Source organism: Rhinolophus sinicus, chromosome 4 (genome assembly GCF_057876585.1).
Source record: "Rhinolophus sinicus isolate RSI-liver-muscle chromosome 4, RSI-T2T, whole genome shotgun sequence".
In the NCBI taxonomy this organism is placed as follows: Eukaryota; Metazoa; Chordata; class Mammalia; order Chiroptera; family Rhinolophidae; genus Rhinolophus; species Rhinolophus sinicus.
The window spans coordinates 9,266,876-9,289,747 of record NC_142504.1 but is presented as its reverse complement, the minus strand read 5'-3'; the positions used below and the strand labels follow the sequence as shown (position 1 = coordinate 9,289,747).

Genomic DNA, 22,872 nt, shown 5'->3' with positions numbered 1-22,872 from the left:
CTTCTAAGGGAAGACGGAATGTCAGCCTGGAATGGTGACCCAGACCTAATGCCTGCCCTCAGGGGCATCCTTTTGGCCCTGGAAGTGCATCCCCTGGAGTCAAACCTCAGGTAACAGCCCTGAGGCAGCACCAGCATCACCAAGGGGAACACTTCGATTCATCCCTCTAAGTCCCAGGTGGGAATTTTCCGATCTCAAGAGAGCTGAAGTCACTGCATGGTCTCAGTAACTTGAAGTGGAAAACCAATTAGACACGAGCCCGCAGCCACGGAACTGAGTGGAAAACACTCTAGTCTTTAATCACTGAAAAATTGCAAATTTCACCTCTTCTGCTCAGTATTGAGCATCTAGATGGAATTTTGCCTCACGTGACCACTAGGGGGCATTTACTCCCCAACTATATTCTGCAATAGTTCTGACAATTGGTGTTGGGACACCATCCTGTACCTGGGGATAGGGGGTAGAGGTGCAATGCCTGTTAGGCTCAGATGAAATTCCAATAGATTGGAACTGAAAATAGGATGAACAGGGTGAATTCAAGCATCGTTCTTCAAAGGTCATGAGGTATTTATAAATCACTTCTCAAACCCATATGCAGCCCATGAAACTGAGGCAGGCCATAAACCAGTTTTTACTGTTGTGTAGACTATGCTTCAGACACTGAACTAGAAATCTCCATTGTCTTCATGCTGTCTTCATGTTTTATCTCAAGTATCCTGAGGCAGATTTTATTCTTATCTTCATTTGTATAAATGAGAAAATAGGCTCGGAGAGGATATCACTTAGCAATGCTATCACATGAGCAAGTAGCAAACACGCTGATCCCAAGTCAGGCTGCCGTCAAAGCCTACCCACTTTCCCACGGAACCACTCACCTGACGGTGATGCTCAGATGCCCCTGAACTTGTTTCCCCAGTTCCCAATTGCCATAATTCTCCAAATCCTCACATCACCCTGGGATTTCTGTGTGCTTATGTGTATGTGCGTGCGTGGGTAAGAATGCTACGAATAAAGGAGAAACACTTACAACTGAGTGTTTTCATACTTGATGACCCTACTTGATGAAACAGGATCTAAACTCAGCTGAGGACAATTTACACAATCCACATGTTTTATTCTCCCTTGTAGTGCCAACATCTTTACACTGTAGGCCATTAATTGATGTTGAATGAATTAATAGAAAATACAAATAAATCAACATGGCTCTTAGGAAGACTCCAGAAAGCAAGGGTAGGGGGACTTCCTCCATGTGGAAATTGCCTGACGCCTATGAGGTAAGATGAGATTGTCTTCCAACAGACAATTCCAAAGTGAGAGGAGACGGCAGATTTCACAGGACTTGCTCAGCCTGCCCCATCGACATCATCCACTTCCAAGAAGAACTGATCTGTTTACAGGTGCCTTGGGTCTGCCAGCCCAAAGCAGAGTTATCGCCAGCAGCTAAGAAAAGGCTCAGCCCTGACTGCTCCAGCCCTCCTGAGGCCCGACTTCCAATTCCTGCTACCTCTCCCAGGGTAATCTGATTTGCAATGTTTCTCACTCTCTGCTCCCAGTAGAGCAGATGTGAGCCCCAACCCTACTCTGAGGAGATAGGGTGCCTGCATCAGGATTGCGCGATACAAAGATGAAGAAAGCAGCCATTCCATGTCCACTTGGAGGCCTGAGGGCTCCTCCCTTAGAGAGAAACTGGATTTCTGGAAATCTTAATTTTGGTTCCAACAGCATAATCACCAACGTGCCATGTGAGAAATAAACCATTGATCTGTTTCAGTGCTGCTTTTCTGGAAATGTAGCCCAACAAAACTTACCACAGGTAGTTAGTGACGTGAGAGGAGGGGAGCAGGAAGAATACTGTAATCTGGAATAAACGTTGACTTCTAGTTCAAAATTACCGGAGTTCACTTGACCCATTGTCTTCCTCTTTCCAATCCTCATTCCAAAGGCCTTCAGAGTGTAATTTTACTAGAAAAAATTCTGTGTGACTAGAAAATAGGTAAGGTTGACACCCGCCTCCTCAGGAATTGGAGGAATCTCTATCAGATGTAGAGTAGGGAAGGCGTTCAGAGGGCAGGGCAGACAGACTCATTTACCGTGAAGTAAGTTTTAAGATGAACTAAGAATCTCCCTATAGAATCAGTGGAGGGAAGGTTGGCTCCAGGGGGATTCCACTGTGTAGAGTCCAGAGGCTGAGGCCGGAGCAGATTGCGGACCTCACAGAGGAGGCCAACTGCTTTCTCCCAGCTAAAGGGATGTGGGCAGCTGGGCAGGGCCATGGATGGTGCTGAAGGAGACAGTCTCCATCAGAAAAACAGCCCTGTATGCACTACCTTCCTGATAACCTACTGTCACCAGCAGAGAAGCAGGCCTCCTTCTTTGTCTGCTTCTAGACATCACTTAACCCCCACTCACCATGGACATCTGGATTTTTCTATCTGAAGAACATCACAGCATCCTAACTTTTCCCTTGCTTCTTCCTCTGAGGCTGAAAGAGTTCAACAGACATCGAATTGGTACTGGACAAGTATGGAAATACCCCCCCCACACACAGACACCCCCTACACAGGCTGAGAAAATTTGCTGGACGTGATAGCGTTCTGTAATTCAACAAAAAGAAATTGATTTAAAATATCAAAACATTTCTTCCTAGGCAACAGAGTCACTGAAAGAAACAGGAGAAAATCTTCAAAAATCTCTCATTTGCACATCAGCAGGGCTTGAAAGGGCTTTGCATGCCCATACCTGCCACTCTACCAGTTCCCTCATCTTTTCTTGAAGCACACATACCCCGGGGCGCCATCATCGTCCCTGACAGCACAGCATATTAGGACTACAGTGGGGACACGGAAGCTTCATCCCCACCCTGGCCCTCAGCTGGACCATCCATCAGCATCACCGTCATTCAGACCTCTGCTAACAGAGACTTCCAAGCCACCGAGTTTCACACAGAGTTCCCCAGGTTGCTCTTCAGTTTCAAAAGGTAGGTTGTCCAGGTTCAAAGCACTTATTTAATATGGCACCACCGACACACCAGCTACTGAATGGAGAGCATCAACCTGATATGTCAAAAGCGCTCCCTGTTATATCCGCTCCTGAGAGCAAAGTGTTGTCCATCTTTCTCAAAGGACAGCGTTCTCTCAGGAAAACTCGTTTCCTCACTCCACTCAGAATCGTCCTTTTCATAAGCATTAGTTTCCATTCCTGATGCTTCCTGGATGCCACCCAAATCTAGACTGCTACAGAAACAAAACATCCAGAGTAATGCCATCCCTCGTCAGAACAAGACCAGAGGAAAAGCATGTGGCCTGAGCAAAGACTGCTCTCCCAGTGGAAGGTGACACACGCATGCTGGACCTGCCTCGTCACTTTGTTCAGCCTCCCCCAGGGCCCTGGGCCTCTGCTTCTTCTGTACTACCGACTTTAAACAGATGAAAAGCTCCATTTGAAGGAATTGTGGGGAACATTATGAATGATTCAGCATTTTAAATGAGTAGCAGTCCTGCTTTATTTCCGTTTTTACTAATTATACATTATTCAGTGGAACTTGAATATTACTATATTATAAGATTCTGTCAAAGGAAAAAGTAAAATAACCTATCATCACACCACCCTAAAATAACCACTATTAACATTTTAATGTACTTCAGTCTTTTTCCTACATGTATAATTTTGCAGTTGTAATCATACCCAATATATAATTTTATCATGTTTCTCCACTTAACATAAGCATTTTAAAGGTTGATACATAATTTTCATGGCTGTCATTGTTAATAGCTACATAATAGTTCACTGAATTGAAGTGTCTTATTTACTTAACTCTCCTTATCTCTAAACAATTGCCAATTTCTTCTCACAATAAATATACACATCTTTGCGATTATAGTGTTCTTTTTCACAGCTTGAATTCTTTCACATAGACTTAAAATTTCTTGGCCAAAGAATATATACTTTTTTGGTCTCTTGACATATATTTCCAAATAGATTTTTTTCTTCAGTTGCATCAATTTCCACTGCTATCGGTGTAAATAAGGACCACGTGTCTTTGGTCTCTTGAAAGCAGAGCCTTGGCAGGTGGGGATGTGAGGCCGGGAGGGAGACATTCCAGCCCCAAAGCCTGAAGCTTACCTGCTGTAAAGTACCCTGGTCCTCATGGTATAACGGCTTTCTGTTGCTTTGTTTCTCACAGACTGAGCAGTTGATAACTCTGTGGGTCCTCTTTGTTTTCACCGTGGTTGGAAACTCCATCGTGCTGTTCTCCACGTGGAGGAGGAAGAGGAAGTCGAGAATGACCTTCTTTGTGACTCAACTGGCCATCACAGGTAAGTAACTGTGCAAGTGAGAGGGGAATGAGCTGTGTGCAAACTTCCTAGGGTTTCTCACTTTCAATGACTGTACCACTGGAAATGGCAGGCTGTCTGTCCAAACGGCATTGGCAAGTCTGAGAATAACTTCTATAGGGACATAAACCCCATATCTTAATGTTTCTTCCAGCACACTTAACATTTAAATATCCATAAGAGTCCATTATAAAAATAACACACTATACAACAGATTTGAAAATACCAATAGCAGAGCCACCAAAGTGTTCTACAGGGTTCCACTCTCCCTATGCACCATAGCTCACTAATGTGGCATTGCCATATCATTCCATATTATGACCTTAAAGAATAGATCCCAGAAAATGGACCAGGGTTATCTCTATTCAATAATAAATGTGAAGACTCATGTACTTTGTGGATTTAAGTCTATTGGCATTGCTTTTGAAATATAAGTGCTGCGAAGTACCACTGCTGTGCATGGTATAAGGACATAAGATAATAACAGGGTTGGGATACTTAAATGGGGATTTGGGGAATGGCCAGTGCAGTTGAAGTGTGAATGCATCACACCTGGAGGGGGAATGGTGAAATAGTCTCATGTTAAAAAATAATTTGTGAAAGAAAGACCCCCACAGAGACGGGTTGAGTTCAAACTGGTAGGTTTCATGTTCAAGAGGAAAATGTAACAAAGGAGCCAGTCCCATTCCACAGGCCAGAGAAAGTAGTGGGCAGATGCGATTCCCAGAGGGTCCAGCCTAAGACAGGCGTGGAGTCCTGAGCTCTGGGAACATGGTGGCTGTCATGTGAGTTTAATTTGAATCAGATTGTACAGAAAATGCAAAGGGTTAAGGGTTAAGTGCAAACAAGCAGCAATGGTAGACAACTATCAGAAAAGGCTGGTACATTTCAACCTTATCAGGATATACTTTGTGGCAGCAGTGGAGTGTTCTTGGGAATTTAGTCTTGAGCCACAATATATTGAAAATACAACACTGTAACTTACAAGAGAACCTCAGCCATGTGTTGTTGACAACCCTCCCCAACCCCAGCAAAGAGTAGCAACCCATCTGCTTGAGCTGGGATACAGTGACCAGGGTGAAAAACAAAGTACTACTAAGAAATAGAGGTGGTAAGAGGAGCCTGAGTCACAAAGGTGGGACTTGTGATGTGATGGGAGAAAATCCCTTCGATTTCTCTTTCAAACAGGATCCCCATTTTTCACTCTTAGGAAAGGTAATTAGGAATATCCAGCAAATCCCTGGATGAGGGTGTAATAACTTACTTTCGTTATATCTTCTCAATTACCATGTTGTGACTGATAGTCTATCTATACAGCCAACTGTGCTTTTAGAATGTGAGAATTTAGAGGTGGCAAGGATATCACCTTGGAATTTAAAGTGTTGTCAAAATTAACCAATAAAGGAATAATTGAAATGCCACCGTCCATTGTCAAAGAGAAAAGTTGTGTGTTCTATTCAAATCCATAGTCTGTTGTATTAACCTGGACTTACTTTTTCATGAATGTTCTACATAGTCTATTTCTTATTTGTTAATTCCCTCTTGGAAAAAGTCAAGGGGTCAGATCAGGAGTATTTAGAGTGAAGAATTCTTGGAGAGATAAGCTTTGCCAAGGGTCTAAGAGTGAACTAACTTCTAATTTAAGATATTAACATGCCCTCTATTTCCATTTTGCCGTGATCGCAGATCTTTTAGTAAGAGAGCAGAGTAGTCCAGAAAGGTTACTCGGGTATCACTCGGGATACTATTCTCTGCAATTCATGCAAATTTGATTTGCGTTCCCTGTCCCAGGTTATAGTCCTCCCCAAGATTTCTTCAACTCTTCTGGACAAACATTCTTCCTCATCAGTTCTGGTTCTTGCTCTCTAATGCCACTGGATTCTAGCTGTCTCTCATGGGCATCTCACCTGCCCTAGTTAGTTTGTAGTTTGTTTTGTTATTCCATGCTGACCCTAACAAGATACTCCACTCCTGTTTATTTTCTTTAAAATCATCCACAGAAACCTGACTTTCTAGGTTTAAAAGACTTTACCAGCAACCAAAGGAGACTGCATCATAGAAAAGCAAATATCTTAAAATTGAATATTATATATTTGCAAAACTTTCAGCTACCACCGGAAACTTCTCGCTTTGTGTCACTTTTCGACGTTTGCTCCCCGATAAATGTGTATTTATCTTAGGACAAGTTTTGTCTTAGCATTTGCTTTGGGAGGTGGGGGTGGGGAATGAAGATAGGACTTCTGGTACTAGAAATGTTCTATTTATTGACTTGGATGATAGTTACAGGGATATGCTCCCTTTGTGATAATTCACCAAATCATATACTTCTGATTAGTGCCCTTTATGTAGTTTGTTTCTGTAAAAGTTTATCTGCAAAACACATCACCTCAACATAGAGGAGGGGTTGCATTCTCAAATGCCTTCAGGAGTTGAGCAGATAACATAAATGTGCAAAGGAACCTGGCCTCCTTTGTCTTGCAAGCTTCATTCGCGCTACCATCACCTTTTGTGTGGAGCCCCAAGGTGTAGAAAGAAAACAGATACTTAAATTAATCCATGACCAGGTTTTGCTAAGAACATGGGAACACAGTAAAGCAAGAACATTGAACTTGTTGAGAGGGTTGGGCCACAGAGACCGTGGCTAAAGAAAGCAAAGAAAGCAGCATAGGTCAGAAAAACATAGAGACAGTAGAGGGCGGCCAGGAATGAGAGGGCCCCACAGAGTCTTAAGGTGGGATTAGTGAGAACACCTGAGCAAAACAGCTGGAAGGAAGAAGTTCACGAAGCAAGAAGTTCTCAGGTGAATACTGCAGAGATGGTAAAATTCAGTGTGTCCAGTGGACCAGGGGTTTACATGGAGTGGTGGGGAAAGTCATGAGCAGACAAGGCCACAATACTGGAAGCTAACTTGACTAAATGCTTATCACGGACTAGCCTCTGTGCTAAACGTTTTATGTCGATTATATCATTTAATCCTGGCAATAGTCCTACCACCTAGCCCTGCCGCAATCCCCTTTTCACAGATGTGAAAATTAAGGCTCATGCAGTGAGCAGTAGACCAGAAATTCAAGCCCAGGCAGTCTTTCTTCCAATCCTGAGCTTCTAATAATTAGAGGATGCATGTCCCCAAGGGGCCAATGTGTGGGTGAGTAATCCGTGGGCATTCGGAACCACCTCCGGATAATGAAAACCTGGTCAGATGGAGCAAAAGTGAGATTCTAGTGCCAATGTATTGAATAAACAAGTTGGACTGACCAGCTAGAATATAAAAGTAACTAGAGGCAGGAGAATGTAGAGCAAAATATAAATCTCAAAGGATGTTTGAAAATGCTATGATGCAGTTGAAAATATTTGGAGCGGACCAGTTGGCTGGATTTCCAGCCTCCACAGTGAGCACCAGGATTGCCTCACTAGCAGACAACTACCCACGTAGGACAGCACCCCGAAAGTCCTCCTGCCCCATCCCAAAGGCTCTCAAACCAGTGACTTTAGCTGCAATGTCTGTCACTGGAGAACCACGTCTTTGACTTGCTAAAGTGAAAATATTCTGAACAATTACTACAAGCCTCACTTTGTTCATTGCCTCCTGATGTGAATAAATTTCTGAGAGCTCATAGAAAGAGAAGCGTCCTGGGGGCAATAGATGGTAAAGGGTGGGGAAGTGGGCAATGTCACTGAGGACAAATTTCACCCATTTCAAACTTTTCTACTTCAAATCCTTTGGGTAAGCATTTGGAGTTTTTATGAAGGCAAACAAAATTTATTGGCTCCAAATTTTGGAAAGGACCTTATCCGGCAACATTTGTAGTTTTCTATTTTAATCAATACTCTGAAGGGAGTATGATCTTTTCGAAGTATCTATTCTTCTACCAACTACTGTACAAAATCACTCCTTAAAATACAGTTGACCCTTGAACAACATGGGATTGAAAATCTGTGTATAACTTAAGTCGGCCCACTGAATATACAGATTCCCATCTGTAGATCAAAAATCATACACAGAAACTTCTACAAACGCACCTCATTGAATGACCATTTTGCCTTTTCAATGTTTTAGGTTATTCAGACAGGTTTAAATCTCAGCAATTCTACTTGCTAGCTCTGTGCCTTTGGAGAGTGACTTAATTTCTCTGAATATCAGTTTCCTAATCCAAAAAGTGGGGACACCTGTCAGACTTGTGGAGAAGATTAAATGAGAGAAGGTCTCTGAAGTGCCTCATGCAGAGTGAGACACAGAGTAATTGTTCAATAAATGCTGGCTGTTCATGCTACCTCTCTAGGGTTTCATTCATTGAAATAAAATGAATAAAATGATTAATTTAAAATCTTTCACGTCAACTTGCTGAAGAGTGAAATTTCACCAAAAGACTTGAGGTTCTTTGCCTCCCTCACCTGACTTGCTCTTTTATTCAGGACAATGGGCTTCACCCAGATATGTCTTTGGCTCTCAAGTGTTGCTTTGAAGGAGACCACGCTTTTTCATATACACTTACTCTTAAATCATGCGATTCAACTGACATCATCAGTGACACAAATATTTGGAAAACTAAATTTAGAGATATTCTACCTGGCTTCTCTGAGGGAGGAAAATAAGGGCTAACAGTTATTCCTGGTAAGGCAATACTAATATCCTTCATTAAATATCATTTTCCATCATGACCCACCTCCTGAGAACAGTCTCCGACTTATCATCCGGTAGCCTTGAGTGATTCTTTGAAGAACATTTTGATTTGTTCTTTTGAACATTTAGTCTTTTATTTATTTAGTCGGTAGAACAGTTAGACTTAGATACAACCACATATACATAAACTCCAGATAATGATGGCTTAAGTTTATAAGCATTTATTTTTATCTTATGTAAAGAATTCTGGAGGTATGTGGTCAGCACTCATTATATATTTCCTTATCACTGAAGACTCAGGCTTCTCTGTATTTCTTCTCTATTCACAGAGAAAAAGTCGAGAATCATATGATTTCACTGATATGTGGGATATAAAACTGAAAGCAACAAAGGAACAAGACAAAGAAACAAAAACTCGTAGCCACAGACAATAGTTTAGTGGTTACCAGAGGGTAGGCGGGGAGGGGGGTGGTAAATGAGGGTAAACAGGATCAAGTGTATGGTGATGGAAGGAGAACTGACTCTGGGTGATAGACACACAGTGTGATGTATGGATGATGTGTTGCAGAGTTGCACACCTGAAACCTGTGTAGCTTTACTGACCATTGTCACCCCAATAAACTTTAATGAAAAAAAAAGAATGTATCACATGTAGTTTATGAGGAAAACGTTATCAGTTGTAAAGAGCTAAGCCTAATATGTTTTGACAGCAAAGAAAAAAAATACTTTCATCCTCAAGGTCAGCTCAAGGTAAGGATAACTTTTGGGTCAAGATAGCTGGTACAACTTCTACGACCATGCCCAAGTTCTAGTTCACAGGAAGGAAGAGAGGAGGGAGGGCAAGAGGGGACCATGCCGCTATCCGTCCTCCTCCTGATTGGCATTCCTAGAACTCCCACCCATTAATTTTTACTTGCAGTTCATTTGCCACCTCTAACTGAAGAAAAAGCTGTTTGTTTTTAACCTGGACCCATTGGACAGAATAAAATCAGGTTTCTTTTCCTAAGAAAGAATGAAAGAATAGAGGTAAGTAAGCAGGCTTTGGCAGACAGTGTCTTCCATACTTTTACTTATTGAGAAAGAACTACTTTATGACCTAGCAATTCCACTTCTGGGTAATTTATCTGAAGAAATCCCAAACACAAATTTGAAAAGATATATGCACCCTTATGTTCATTGCAGCACTATTTACAATATAGCCAAGATATGGAAGCAACCCAAGTGCCCATCAATAGATGTTTAGATAAAGAAGATGTGGTACATATATACAATGGAATATTACTCGGCCATAAAAAAGAATGAAATTCTACCATTTGCAACAACATGGATGCACCTAGAGGGTATTATGCTGAGTGAAATATGTCAGACTGAGAAAGACAAATACCATATGCTCTCACATGTGGAATCTAAAGGATAAAAGAAACAAACAAACAAAATGGTAACAGATTCATAGATACAAAGAACAAACTGATGGTTGCCTGAGGAGAGTGGACTTGGGGTGGGGGGGGGGGCAAGATAAAAAAGGTGATGGGATTAAGAAACACAAATTTAATTACAGAATAGTCATGGGGAGGTAAAGTACAGCATAGAGAATATAATCAATAATATTGCAACAACTATGTATAGTGCCTGGTCGGTACTAGACTAATCAGAGGGATCACTGCATAAATTATATACTTGTGTAACCACTGTGCTGTACACCTGAAACGAATATAAAATAATACTGAATGTCAACTGTAACTGAAAATTAATTAATTAATTAATTAATTAATTTTTTTAAAAAAAGAAGTTTGGACAAAGAAGTGCTGTTTGACCACCCATTTTCCAGCTCTGAGAATGCTTCCTCCTGGGTGCCAGGCTGTGTACTTCCGACCTCTTCTGGTGGCAGGCTGGCACTCTGCACACTGTCCATACACTGTGGTGGCCCATTAGATGATTGCCCCACTATGTAGATAAACTCCTTTTGTTGGCTATTTTGGTTATCATCAGCAAACCTACAGTGAATATTCTCCCAATTAAACCTTGTGATCATAAATACATCTGATCTATGATTTAGGAAAGTTTATAGATGTAGACATACTGCATCAAAGAAAGACTCTTCTGTGGCTTTCAAAGTGGCCAACGTCCTTTGAGGTCACCAGAACTAAAAGATGATGGGAAATGTCATGAGACAAATGTTCTAGAAGCCACCCGCAGAGATGCACAGTGAGTCTTGTTTTTAAACCTCCCTGGAAACAAAAGCTTTATTGGCTTGCAAAAGTTATAGAATCATAACCAGTTCCTCAGGGCAGAGATTCTCTCTGTTCATCCGTTAATGATACACACATAATCAAGTATAATTTGCTTATTTTAAAAAGGAGCATTTTCTTCCATGGTAGCCAGTGTATCACAGAAGAATCTAAACCTAATTTGTCTTCTTTTCCCCCACAGTCATTAGAGCAATACTCATCTATTCATGAAAACAAAGAACACACCACTAACCAGAACATTTGAATAGAGGAAGTGTTTCAATTTTGCACGTTTTAACTTTCCTCTTCTCCACATTTCTGATCCTTTTAAAAAAAAAATCTTAACAAATTCTTCTCTATATCCGTTAGGAATTTTAGCTGTGGGATTCCCCTGGAGAATGGAAGGAAACCAGATCTTCCAACTGCTCTTTATGTACACTCTGCAATTTTCAGCATTTCCATTCTAACAATTTTCTGGATGAATTCAGTGACTGTTTATATTTCATGAGCTAAAGTGCCAATTAAAATTCATTAGTCATTTATCATCCTCAAGACTGGCTTGTCTGTTTTATTCAAATGCAATAATGAAGGGGAGGTAATGAGAGTAACTCCCATTGAGTGTTCAACAAAGGAAAATAGAAAACATTTTTTTTTGGCACAAATTCAAATAACTTCCTTCTTCTGAAAGGGCCAAATCTTCTCATATTAGTAAACAAAATTAGCTTTGCCTCAAAGCCCTTTCTGGAGAGCAATTTACTAATGAACGATGGAATTCTTCACCCTCAAAAACTTCCTGTTAATTACCTGAAAACAGAGAAAATTGAGGGGTTCAGCCAGGGTGGTGAGACCAGGCCAGTGCTGAAGCATCCAAGGCTCAATACCACTTTCCCATGCCAATTTCATTCACTTTTTTCCCTGGAGTTTTGAATTGCATACTTAGTTATTTTATTTATTTTAATTCTGCTCATTCATTTTTTTTTTTTTTTTTCACCTTCATTGAGATAAAAATTGACAGAGAATATGTATAAGCTTAAGGTATCCAAAGCAATATGTAACTGTATTGCTAAATGATTACCACAATAATTTTAGTTAGTATCTATCACCTCACATAGCTACAATTTGTGTGTGTGTTAACAAATTTAATAAATTTCTCTGAACAACTTTTAAATACACGATACAGTATCGTTTACTCATCACCGTGTTAAACATTATATTCTCAGAACTTTTTCATCTTATAACTGGAAATTATACACTTTGACCACCTTCACCCATTTTCCCCACCCCCTACCTCTGGCAAACACCAATCTTTTTTCTGTTTCTATGAATTGGAGGTTTTTTTAGATTCTACATACAAGTGAAATTACACAGTATTTGTCTTTCTTTGTCTGACTTATTTCACTTAGTATGTTGCACTCAAGATATATCTATGTTATCAATACTGGAAGAATCTCAATTTTATGACTGAATAATGTTCCATTGCATATATATACCAAATATTCTTTATCCATTCATTCGTTGATGAACACTTAGGTTGTTTTCATGTATTGGCTGTTGTATACCATGATGCCATGACCATGGGGTGCAATTTTCTCTGTTTTCAGGTAATTAACAGGAAGTTTTTGAGGGTGAAGAATTCCATCATTCATTAGTAAATTGCTCTCCAGGAAGATGGAGATTTCATTTCCTTCAGATACATACCCAAGAGTGGAATTGCTGGACCACATGATCATTCCATGTTTAATTTTTTAAGGAGCTTTCATACTGTTTTGCATAGTAGCTGTATCAACTGATATTGCCACCAACAGTGTATAAGATTTCCCCTTTCTCCATTTCCTTTCTGACATTTGTTATGTCTTATCTTTTTGTTAATCGTCATTCTGACATATGTGAGGTGATATCTCATTGTGGTTTTGATGTGCATTTACCTGAGGATTAGTGATGTTGAACACCTTTTCATATACCTGTTGGCCATTTCAATACTGTCTTTGGAAAAATATCTATTCAGTTCCTGTGACCATAATTTTAATGGATTATTTTCTTTTTTTTTTGTAATTGAGTTGTATAATTTTAATGAACTTTGGATATTAATCCCTTATCAAATACAGTTTGAAAATATTTTCTTCCATTCTGTAGATTGTCTTTTCATTTTGTTGATCATTTATTTTGCTCTTCAGAAGCTTTTTAGTTTGACGCAATCCCACGAGTTGATTTTTCTTTTGTTGCTTATGCTTTGGGTGTCATTCTCATAAAATCATTGCCAAGACCAATGTCAATGAGATTTCCTTCTATGTATTCTTCTAGGAGTTTTATGGTTTCAGGTTTCACATTTGTCTTTTATCTATTTTGAGTTAATTTTTGTAATCAATGGTAGGTAGGGGTCCAGTTTTATTCTTTTGCATGTGAAAATCCAGTTTTCACAGCAATTTATTGAAAAGACTATCCTTTTCTCCACTGAGTACTCTTAGCTCTCTTGTCAAATATTAGTTGATTATATATGCATGGATATATTTCTGGGCTCTCGATTCTATTCCATTGGTCTGTGTGTCTGTATTTATGCCAGTACCATATTGCTTTGACAATTATAGCTTTGTAGTATAGTTTGAAATCAGGAAGTGTGACAATACCTTCAGCATTGTTCTTCTTTCTCAGGATTGCTTTGGCTATTTGGGGTCCTTTGTGGTTCCATATGAATTTAGGACTTTTTTTTTCTATTTCTGTGAAAAATACCACTGGAATGTTTATAGGGATTGCATTGAATCTATTGATTCCTTTGGGTAGTATGAAATGTTAACAATATTAATTCTTCCAACCCATGAACCAGAGATATCTTTCCATTTCTTTGTGCCTTCTTCAATTTCTTTCATCAGTGTCTTATATTTTTCTATGTACAGATCTTTCACCTCCTTGGTTAAATTTATTCCTAAGTATTTTATATTTTTTTACACTACTGTAAATGGCATTTTATAATTTCTTTTTCAGATAATTAATTGTTAGTGCATAGAAATACAACTGATTTTTCTATGTTGATTCTGTATCCTGCAACCCAAATCAGGCAGCAATGCCCACTGAGCTCCAAGCCAGATGGGGCCACCCACTGGGCTCCGCAGATGAGCAGAGCCACTGGCTGGAATCTCTGCTCCTCTGCCCCCCTGCCTCTGTGAGGAGGGATGTGGCCTGCCAACATCTGAGCACTGGTTGCTGTAAGCCCGCCCTCCTTCTCTGTCAGTGGTCAAGCCCTACAGATTTCCCTAGTGATCCTGGTGAGGTGAGAACCCAGTGGGTCACCTGGGAAGCATCCCGCAACATTGGGGGACCTGGATGTCCACCTTGCTATCTTTCTTTTTCCCACTGAAGAAATCATAGGCCTGGGGACCTTCCTGGTGTGGCTTTGTACCTGTCTGGGGGAGAGGAAATGCAGTCAGAATGTAGCTGCTTCTTTTACCACCTGTAATACAGTCCTTCTTGGTCTCTGTGGTCCAAAGAGATGCTTAAGCCTCACCTCCTGGCTTCTGGGATTTTCACACTCATGGCTTGTCTATAGACAGTTGCTAGTTGGTGTTCTTGTAAGAAGTACTGAACTGAGAAATGACCTGTGTCACCATCCTGATGACATTACCTGTAATTCTCCTCATTCATAATAACATTTACGAGTGAATTTTTTCTGAATTCATACACTTTTATGTGAGATAATGTCATGGCTTTTATTTTCTAAATATTTTAGTGTTGTTTTTATTTCTTCTTTCACACAATAACCATTTAGTAGTTTTTGCTGGTTTTTATTTTTAATTTCTGGGTGACTTTATTTTTCTTTAACATTTTATAATTCACATTTTGTTTCATTGCTTTGAAGATGGATAATATTTTTGGAAAGATTCCTGCACTTTGGAATTTATTAGAAGTGTCTTTTAGGTATAACATGTAATCATTATTTTGAAAAATATTTAATGTACGATAAAGATAGGACATAATAATTAATGTTGTGGAAATAAACAAAGACCACCCATGAGAACAAGCAATGGTTGTTTACTCAGAGCTCACTGCAGTGAGGTAGCCAGCCACCGTCATTTGTGTTGTCAGAGACTCAGAAGAGCGGGAAAGCTCTGTGGTGGGAAAAAGGGAAGGCTTCAGGCGTGCCCTGATCGGAGGCTGTTGGCATGGGAGCCATAGGCAGGCTCAGTGAAGCAGAGCGCCCTGTGAGATTGGCTAGTGGTGCATATTTGTCTTTCTCTGGTTGGTCCTAAGTTGGAAGCACGGTCAATAATTAGGGAAGCTGTCAGTTATTAATCGTGTCCTGGCTAGTTGGGGCCAATTACTATCTGATTGTTGTATGGCTTTCTAAAAAGGTTTCTGCAGGTTATGGGTATGAGTTCTATTTTGACATATAGGCTAGTCATTGCCCATTTGTATATTCACCTGTCAATGTAGTCTTTGTATTTACCTTTTAAAATTTGTCTTTATTAAGTAAGATCTTCAGATTTTCTCTACTTTTATGTGTTTCTTGCCTATTTGATATGGCATGGGTAATAAAGTGCTGGTAAAATTTTTCATTCTTTCTCTCATTTTTTCCTAATTTTTTTATCAATATTCATTTTATAAATTTTAACATTTTATTATTTGGCTCCTAAAGGCTCCTGACTAGTCTATTTACAATGTAGGTTTGTGTGTTTAACACACACACACACACACAGAATCCTTTCAGTTGTATTTATTAACTTTGCTTTAAATTTTATTTAGTTGATGTTAGTATTAAGTTCATCTATTTTCTTTTTATTGCATTTATTTGCAATAAAAAATGCAATAAATAAAGGCCTAAGCCTTTTAATAAAATTGTATTTAAAACTATATTTATGTTCTTTGTCTTCTGCCTTGTGACTATAATTGTGATATTTATCAAGTATTTCTGTGTTTGCATATTTCAGTGCCCAACAGTAGGCTTTCCCATTCTTGGTTCCCCTATTTTGATACAGCTCTCAGTTTCCTGGAGTACTTTGAGTGATAAGTTTTTCCCTTTCAGGGTGGGTACCTAAATAGGAGTCTCAAGCATTTATGAAAATGTCTTTGTCTTGCTTCCACAACAATGAACACATAAATGGGTATAGAAATCCTGAATTTACAACTCAAATCTCCATAGATGTTGCTATATTGACTTCTGGCATTTCATACTAAAAAGAAGTCTAAAGTCAGCCTAGGATTTCTTTCTTTATAGGTTAGCAAATTTTGTTTTTTGTTTCTAGGTAATTTTTTTCTTTGAGGATTTATACTTTTACCTGGGTATATCTATTTACAATCTGTTAGATCAGTCGTATTATTTGCCAAGTAAGCTCTTTTGATCTGCAGGTTAAAGTGATGTCTTTGCTCATTTTATTTATGTCTGAATATTTATTCTCTTCCATTTGTGCTGATCTTATATTCGGGAACACGCACTAGTCATACGTCAGTAACTAAGGTCTTGCTCGATCATCATTTGGTCCCTCCACTTGGAGGAATTCTTTAAGCTTTTCCTAATGCTTGATTTGATTTTGATCCCATTATCAGCAATGTTAACTCTCCTTTTTACTGTTTCTAAAGTATCCTGAAAGTTGCTTTTCCTATGATCATTTCAAAACATTCATTCTTTACATTACCTAGTACCTTTTTAGTTCTGTCAACTTCTCAGTATTTCCCTTTTCACAACTGACTAATGCCTTATTATCTTCTTTCACCTTTCATTCCATAAAATGCAAAAAGAACACAAAACACACTGCTTAAAATTTAAGTATGTTTCCTGAACTAGTGTTTTCCTATGTATATTCTTTTTCTGATATTTGTGTGCTCTTCTCTACTTACTTAGTGCCACAAAATCTCTCTACCATATGAGTCTCTCATTCCACCAAATATTGTTTAATTGGCTAACAGATGAACTCGTGTGCATGCCTTTCATTTAGATTAATCCTCCCGTGGCTGCACAATACCTGTTCTGAGAAGAGATGGTGTCTGTTCATAAAGAAAACCTTTTGTTCTCGGGCAGGAAAAGAAGGTATTGTCCTATCACTATGGGAATACTTTCACTGAAAGGAATGAACTATTCTCCCAGGAAAACTTTTCCTTTTTTAGAGAAATTGGGTTTCATTTGGTTCTCTGCCTTGGTTCCACCATTAGCAACTGTGTGACCTGGGAAAGGCACTTACCTTCACTCAGGTTTTGTTTTCTCATCTCTAAAATGAAAAGCGTTCGCAGGGTATCTGACTGATTTTAAGAGGCCAGACGTGAGATGTCCTACTAGCCCCATGCTTCGAATTAGAAATCTTCCCTGAGCTGACTTAAGTCTCTAATTCCTCGTATCCAAAGCCCTTCCTACTTAGAGTACCCAGAAAGGCTACTTTCTGAGCAGACCTGACAAGCTGAGTATTTTTGTTAGGGGAAGGACTGCTCCTATTTCTTTTGGCCCTCCCTCAAGATCCTTAGACTCATGGTATAACGGCCGCCCTTCAAAGAGAGGAGAGAAAGAAACAGAAGGGAGGAAAGAAACCCACTGTGAATCATCTATTTCTAGATTCCACTGTTCCTGGCTGCCCTCTGTGCTTCCTGCACTCAAGTCTCAAAGGCCACGAATAATCAGAACTTCTAGCCAATAAGACGAAGACCTTTCTATTTGGTCTGATATCGGATAATTGAGGAACTCTCCTTGGTCTGTGAACTGATTCAATGGGGAAATACTCACTTGGGATCTATTGCACACAAGGCCCTCATTAGGCCTGGCCAGGAAGAGTGACATGGGTGGAAAACAGTCTCTCACTGGGGGATTTCCTTACAGCAGGGAGAAATCAAACTTGTTCATTGAAATTACACAAAACAGAGGAAACTGACATGAGAAAAAAAAGATCCATACATGAAAGAGCTGAGAGGGTTTCAAAGAAGGTGCAATCATATTCTCATAAGAGAAATCAGAAAGACCATTCTGGAAGAGATGGACCTTCAGTGATGGGGAGGTTTCCCAAAGAGATAGATGGGGAGCTGCCCTGCCCTAGAGAACAGGATGCCAGGAGGGATGCAGTGTTTTCGGAACGTGGCGAATAGGCTTGCGTGGCTAGCGAAAAGGAACTCCGTAAAGGAGTCAGTTTATAAATATAAGCACTGGAAGCACGTTATGGATTCCAAGGCTACTGGTTCTCAGTCATCGCGTATCATGTAGAGAAAAACCAACTGCTAGAGCAACTGAACTTATAAAAAACAAAACACTAATGTTCAGGTCCCACACCAAAGATTCTGACTTAACTAGTCTGGGATCAAACCGAGACATTACTAGTTTTTCAAAGATCCCCAGATGATTTTAATATGCAGCCAGGGCTGAGAAACACTGGCGGTGCCCAGGAAACACCCAGCACAGAGCCTGCTCAAGGAATGTTAGCTTTTGTTTGCTATCATTGTTTGGGAGATGGAGACGTGGACCTAGGCTTCTTGGAGAACTGTCCGCTCCGTCGTCCCACATCTGTCTAGAAGCAGGGAGGGGGTAAGACCAGACAGCACACTTGTCGGCATTGGCTGCCCATTCCGTCATTGGGGACTTTGCAACAGTATCAACGCCCTGTTCCACCTGGACCAATTACTTCAGCATCTCTGGGATGGGACCCAGGCATCAGTGTTTTCCCCGTTAATTATTCTGCAAACATCCTCCACATGATTTGACCTTTATTTCACCATTATAACTGATTTGTAGGACTCTATGCCATTTCAGCTTTCACAATATACCTTGTATTATAGCTATTTACTTATATTATCTCTCCCACTGTACTGTGAGCCACTGGAGAGCAAGGATTATGTTTTGTTTCATTTTGTTTTTATGCCATCTCTTTCCCCTTGTACTCAGCACCCAGCAGAGTTCTAACATGTAGTACATATCTAAGAAATAATAATTTAATTAATTGCTTGAGATCACAGATCCCATCTGAAACTCTTCAACCTCTCCAATCCACGTTTCCCCTTATATTCCTTGCCATGTTTTCCTTTGTTGTTGTTTTGTGTTTATGTCTTTCCTTTACACTGTAGCCAAAGTGATCTTTTGAAAACTCAAATCCATTCCTGAAGCTCGATGGGGGAGAATAATGGTATATATACTCTGATGTCATTAACACGCATCTCAATGACAACATTCGACCTATTTTTGTATATGTGAGAAGGCATCTGCAATTTATAAAGGTCCCAGTGATTCCCAAGCACACACGTGGTAAGAACCACTGCTCTAGGGGTAGGTTGAGGCCAGACTGCAGTAGCCTTCAAGGGCCAGGAGTGGCAGTGTAATCAGTTAGAGCACTGGGTCTGGGCAGAGGCGCCATTTAAACAGAGATGTGTTTAAGCGTATAAACCAAAATGCAGCGTATGGATCTAGGAGGAGACTTAATTACTCATGAGCGAGTCTTTTATTTATTTCTCAAAGGACTTATATAATCATCCTCTTCTGTTTCTAGTTGCCTTCATTCCATAATTATTTTCTTCTCCATTCACTTGCCCTGATAGCCTTATACTGATTTTAGTATCTGGCAAAGGGTCACATTTCAGTATATTCTCTCTTGCTGAACGTTACAGCTTGAATTCCCATCTGCTAGTTTTATTAAAATCTGAGTATAAAATCGTCCTCTACATGATCCGGGAGATCCATGTGAGCCACCTGGCCATTTGCTGTTGTCTACAGCAGAGAGGGATCACGAGTGGGCATGATCTTATGGACTCAGCACTTTGGTGATTCTTAAAAGGAAGTGCAGACTGGGCAGGGAGGGTGCGTCTCTGGTCAGCAGTTGCCGTCCCTGGTCCCCACAGCAACAGAATTCCAATTGTCAAATCCATCATTGTGAAACAATAGAATACAACTGTGAATTTAACACTCTAGGACATAATTTCATTTTTTTCTCAATGAATTTACATTTTTAAAAATAATATATTCATGGTTTTGCTGGCACAGTCTTGTGATGTAAGAGGCAAATACCCAAAAGTATTCTAGAGAGAAAATAGGGAATTCAAGTTAAAATGTCAAATGGAACAGCCTCTGGCATTCCTTCTTCATATCCCACCCCATCCCCACTGCAAATTAGAATTTGTAGAAGAAAAAAAATAGCATACATCTAAAACAATAATAATTAATCATTTAGCTCAAAGGCAGAGAGTAAAGCCTGCAGCTGCAAGAAATAAAGAGCAAACACGTCGGCAGGAAGGCCACGGGAGCAGGAGCTCTGCAGAATATACTGGGGATTAAATGCAATATTTAAGGGCTGCGTTTTCACACCTCTGTGGGGAGGTCCAGGCTTCAGGACAAGAGCACAGAACTGGTGTCCTGGAATAAAGCCTGGAACTGGGGAGACTGCGTAGTCTGTGACTGGGAAATGGAAAACCTCCCCGCTGGCAGGGGAGCCAGCCGTCTGTCCCAGGCCTTATCCCAAGTCCCTCCAGATCTAGGAACCTTGAGAAGTGGTATCACAAACTCACTATGCACCACAACCACGAGCCAGGCACCATGTCCCCAGGACCCCTCCAGGGAATGCTATTCACATACACACGTTGCTATTTAACAATCCCAAATGCTAGTGGCTTAAACATCAGTTGATTTCCCCTCATGTTTCTGAGGGTCAGGAAGTCAAACAAGGTGCAGTGAAGCAGCTCATCCTGGCTCCCTGATGTCTGGGGTTCAGCTGGGAATGGCTTGAATGTCGTGCCTGGCATGTGGACGCTGGCTGACTGCTGGGAGTTCAGCAAGGACTTTCAGGCAGGTTCTTCAGTTCCTCTTTATGAGTCTCCCCAGAGCTTCCTTCAAGGGTGGCAGTTGGGTGTCAAGGATACCAGGTAGAAGTTGAAAGCATTCCTGGGGTCCAGGTTTAGGGTTTCAAAGTTATGAAGTGTCACTTCTGCCACTTTCCATTGATCACGCATGAGTTACAGCCTAGCCAGGATTCAAGAGAAGGGGACCACGCAAGGACGTGGATAACACGAAGCATGGCTCATTGGGTGAGGTGGGGAGCATCTCTGGAGACGAGTGACCACACTGCTGTAACAGAGCAGTGTGCCAGTACTTGGCTGTGCTTGGAGAAATCCCAGTATGAAAGCAGATAGAAACACGGGTTCAGAATGTGACAACGCGATGGTGCCCTCCCGTGGGAGGTCCCACAGGAGGAGCTCTACACATTAGAGTGCCCACAAGAGTTCCCAAAGATGGTAGGTCTCCTGGAAGATGGACTCAGAGAGAAGGGAGGCACGCACTTAGCAGAGCTGGGATGTGAGCTGACCAAGTGTGGGTCCACAGGCTTCCATATCCAAGACCCAGTCAGTTGCTCCTGACTAGCTTCAGGAGTGAAGGAGGGCTGGGTTGGGGTTACAAGCAGAGGTGTGCTATCCAGTGACTTCACTATGCATCAAGGAGAGCTACAGAAACTGAGACCCAGATGAATAAAGACTTGCTCTTATTTAACAGAACATAAGACCTCACGCTTGTCCGTAAGAAACTGTACTAGGGTCACAAATCTCCCATTGCAGCCCAGCAGCAGTGATCTCTGAAAAGAAGCCCCAAGCTGCACAGAGCACGGCGTAGATGTGTGCTCAGATTAACACAAATGACAGGTCCTATTGCGCTCCCTGTATCTGGAGGAAGACTAATTGAGGACACTTGATGTGAGAAAGCAAGTGAGAGAAGCCTGGCTGTTAGGGCAGGCATTCTGTGTTGCTGCAGGGTCCCCTCTGCTGATTGATGCTGCAGAATAGAGCAGAGATATGACAGCCTTGTAATTTGGGCAGTCTGAAAGGCAGCAAAGAAAGAATACCTAATTTAGTGAAATCAAGAAGCTCAAGCATGCAAAGGCAATGCTGGCCCCTTGCTCTTGGAATAAGCAAATGGGAATGTGACTCCAGAATCACACCCAGGTTTCTTCTCCCAAACAAATCCTCTTTGGACAGCCAACCAGGCGCATTATGAAGCAGCCCACTCACGGAAGCATTTAAGAGTCAAAAAACCCTCCACTCACTGGAGCCTCTACCAAGGAATTGTCAGTCAGCCTCACAGAACTTTCTGTATGTCCTTATCTTAAACTCATGGTAGAAGTGACGCCACATGTTTACTATTTTCCATTTCCTACTCTTCCTTTCTGGATGGGGTCACCAATGAAATGTGAGCAGAAATGATTGTATCACTTCCAGGCTGAGGCCCTGGGCACCCCAGAGATGATCACGATGGAGGTCCCATTTGGTCAGAGCTTCTCCTGCTGTGAATTGGCCATGTCCCCAAATGAGACATACTCCCAAAGGCTCAGTAGGGCAATCAGGGTCTCACCTTATGAAGAGACTACTTTCAAATCCTGGGACTGCAGAGCACATGAGGAAATCCAGGATGCTCGTCACCAGTGAACAAGAAGTCATCAGTGTGCATAGCCAGTAGATGTGGAACCCGAGGCATTTTCACTGGGACACATCCTGCACAGGACATTCTGAGTGCCATCAAACATGTCAAATGCCTGTCCTCCCATTCACTTAAAGGATTTGAGATCCTCTGGCCTTTGTAAAATGCCACTGTGACCCTTTAGGGGAATAAGCACAGCAATAAACACAATAGACGAGTCCTCTGTCTTAGCAAAGTGACACAGTCCTAATTGGAAGCCAGGTTTGGTTGAACTCACCGCCCACACTTTTCCCAGCCCTCTGGCTTGCTGAGAAGGTGTCTCAGGTCAGCAGGGAG

General features: G+C 41.0%; 1 protein-coding gene across 1 annotated transcript in view; it reads left to right on the top strand.

Moving 5' to 3' along the window:
• NPSR1 (neuropeptide S receptor 1) overlaps window positions 1-22,872 on the top strand; it is a 106,803-nt gene that overhangs the window by 12,457 nt on the left and 71,474 nt on the right. The window contains exon 2 of the mRNA XM_019726369.3: window positions 4,184-4,316. Within this exon, the coding sequence (XP_019581928.2) occupies window positions 4,184-4,316 (133 nt within the window). The remainder of the gene's footprint in view (window positions 1-4,183; window positions 4,317-22,872) is intronic.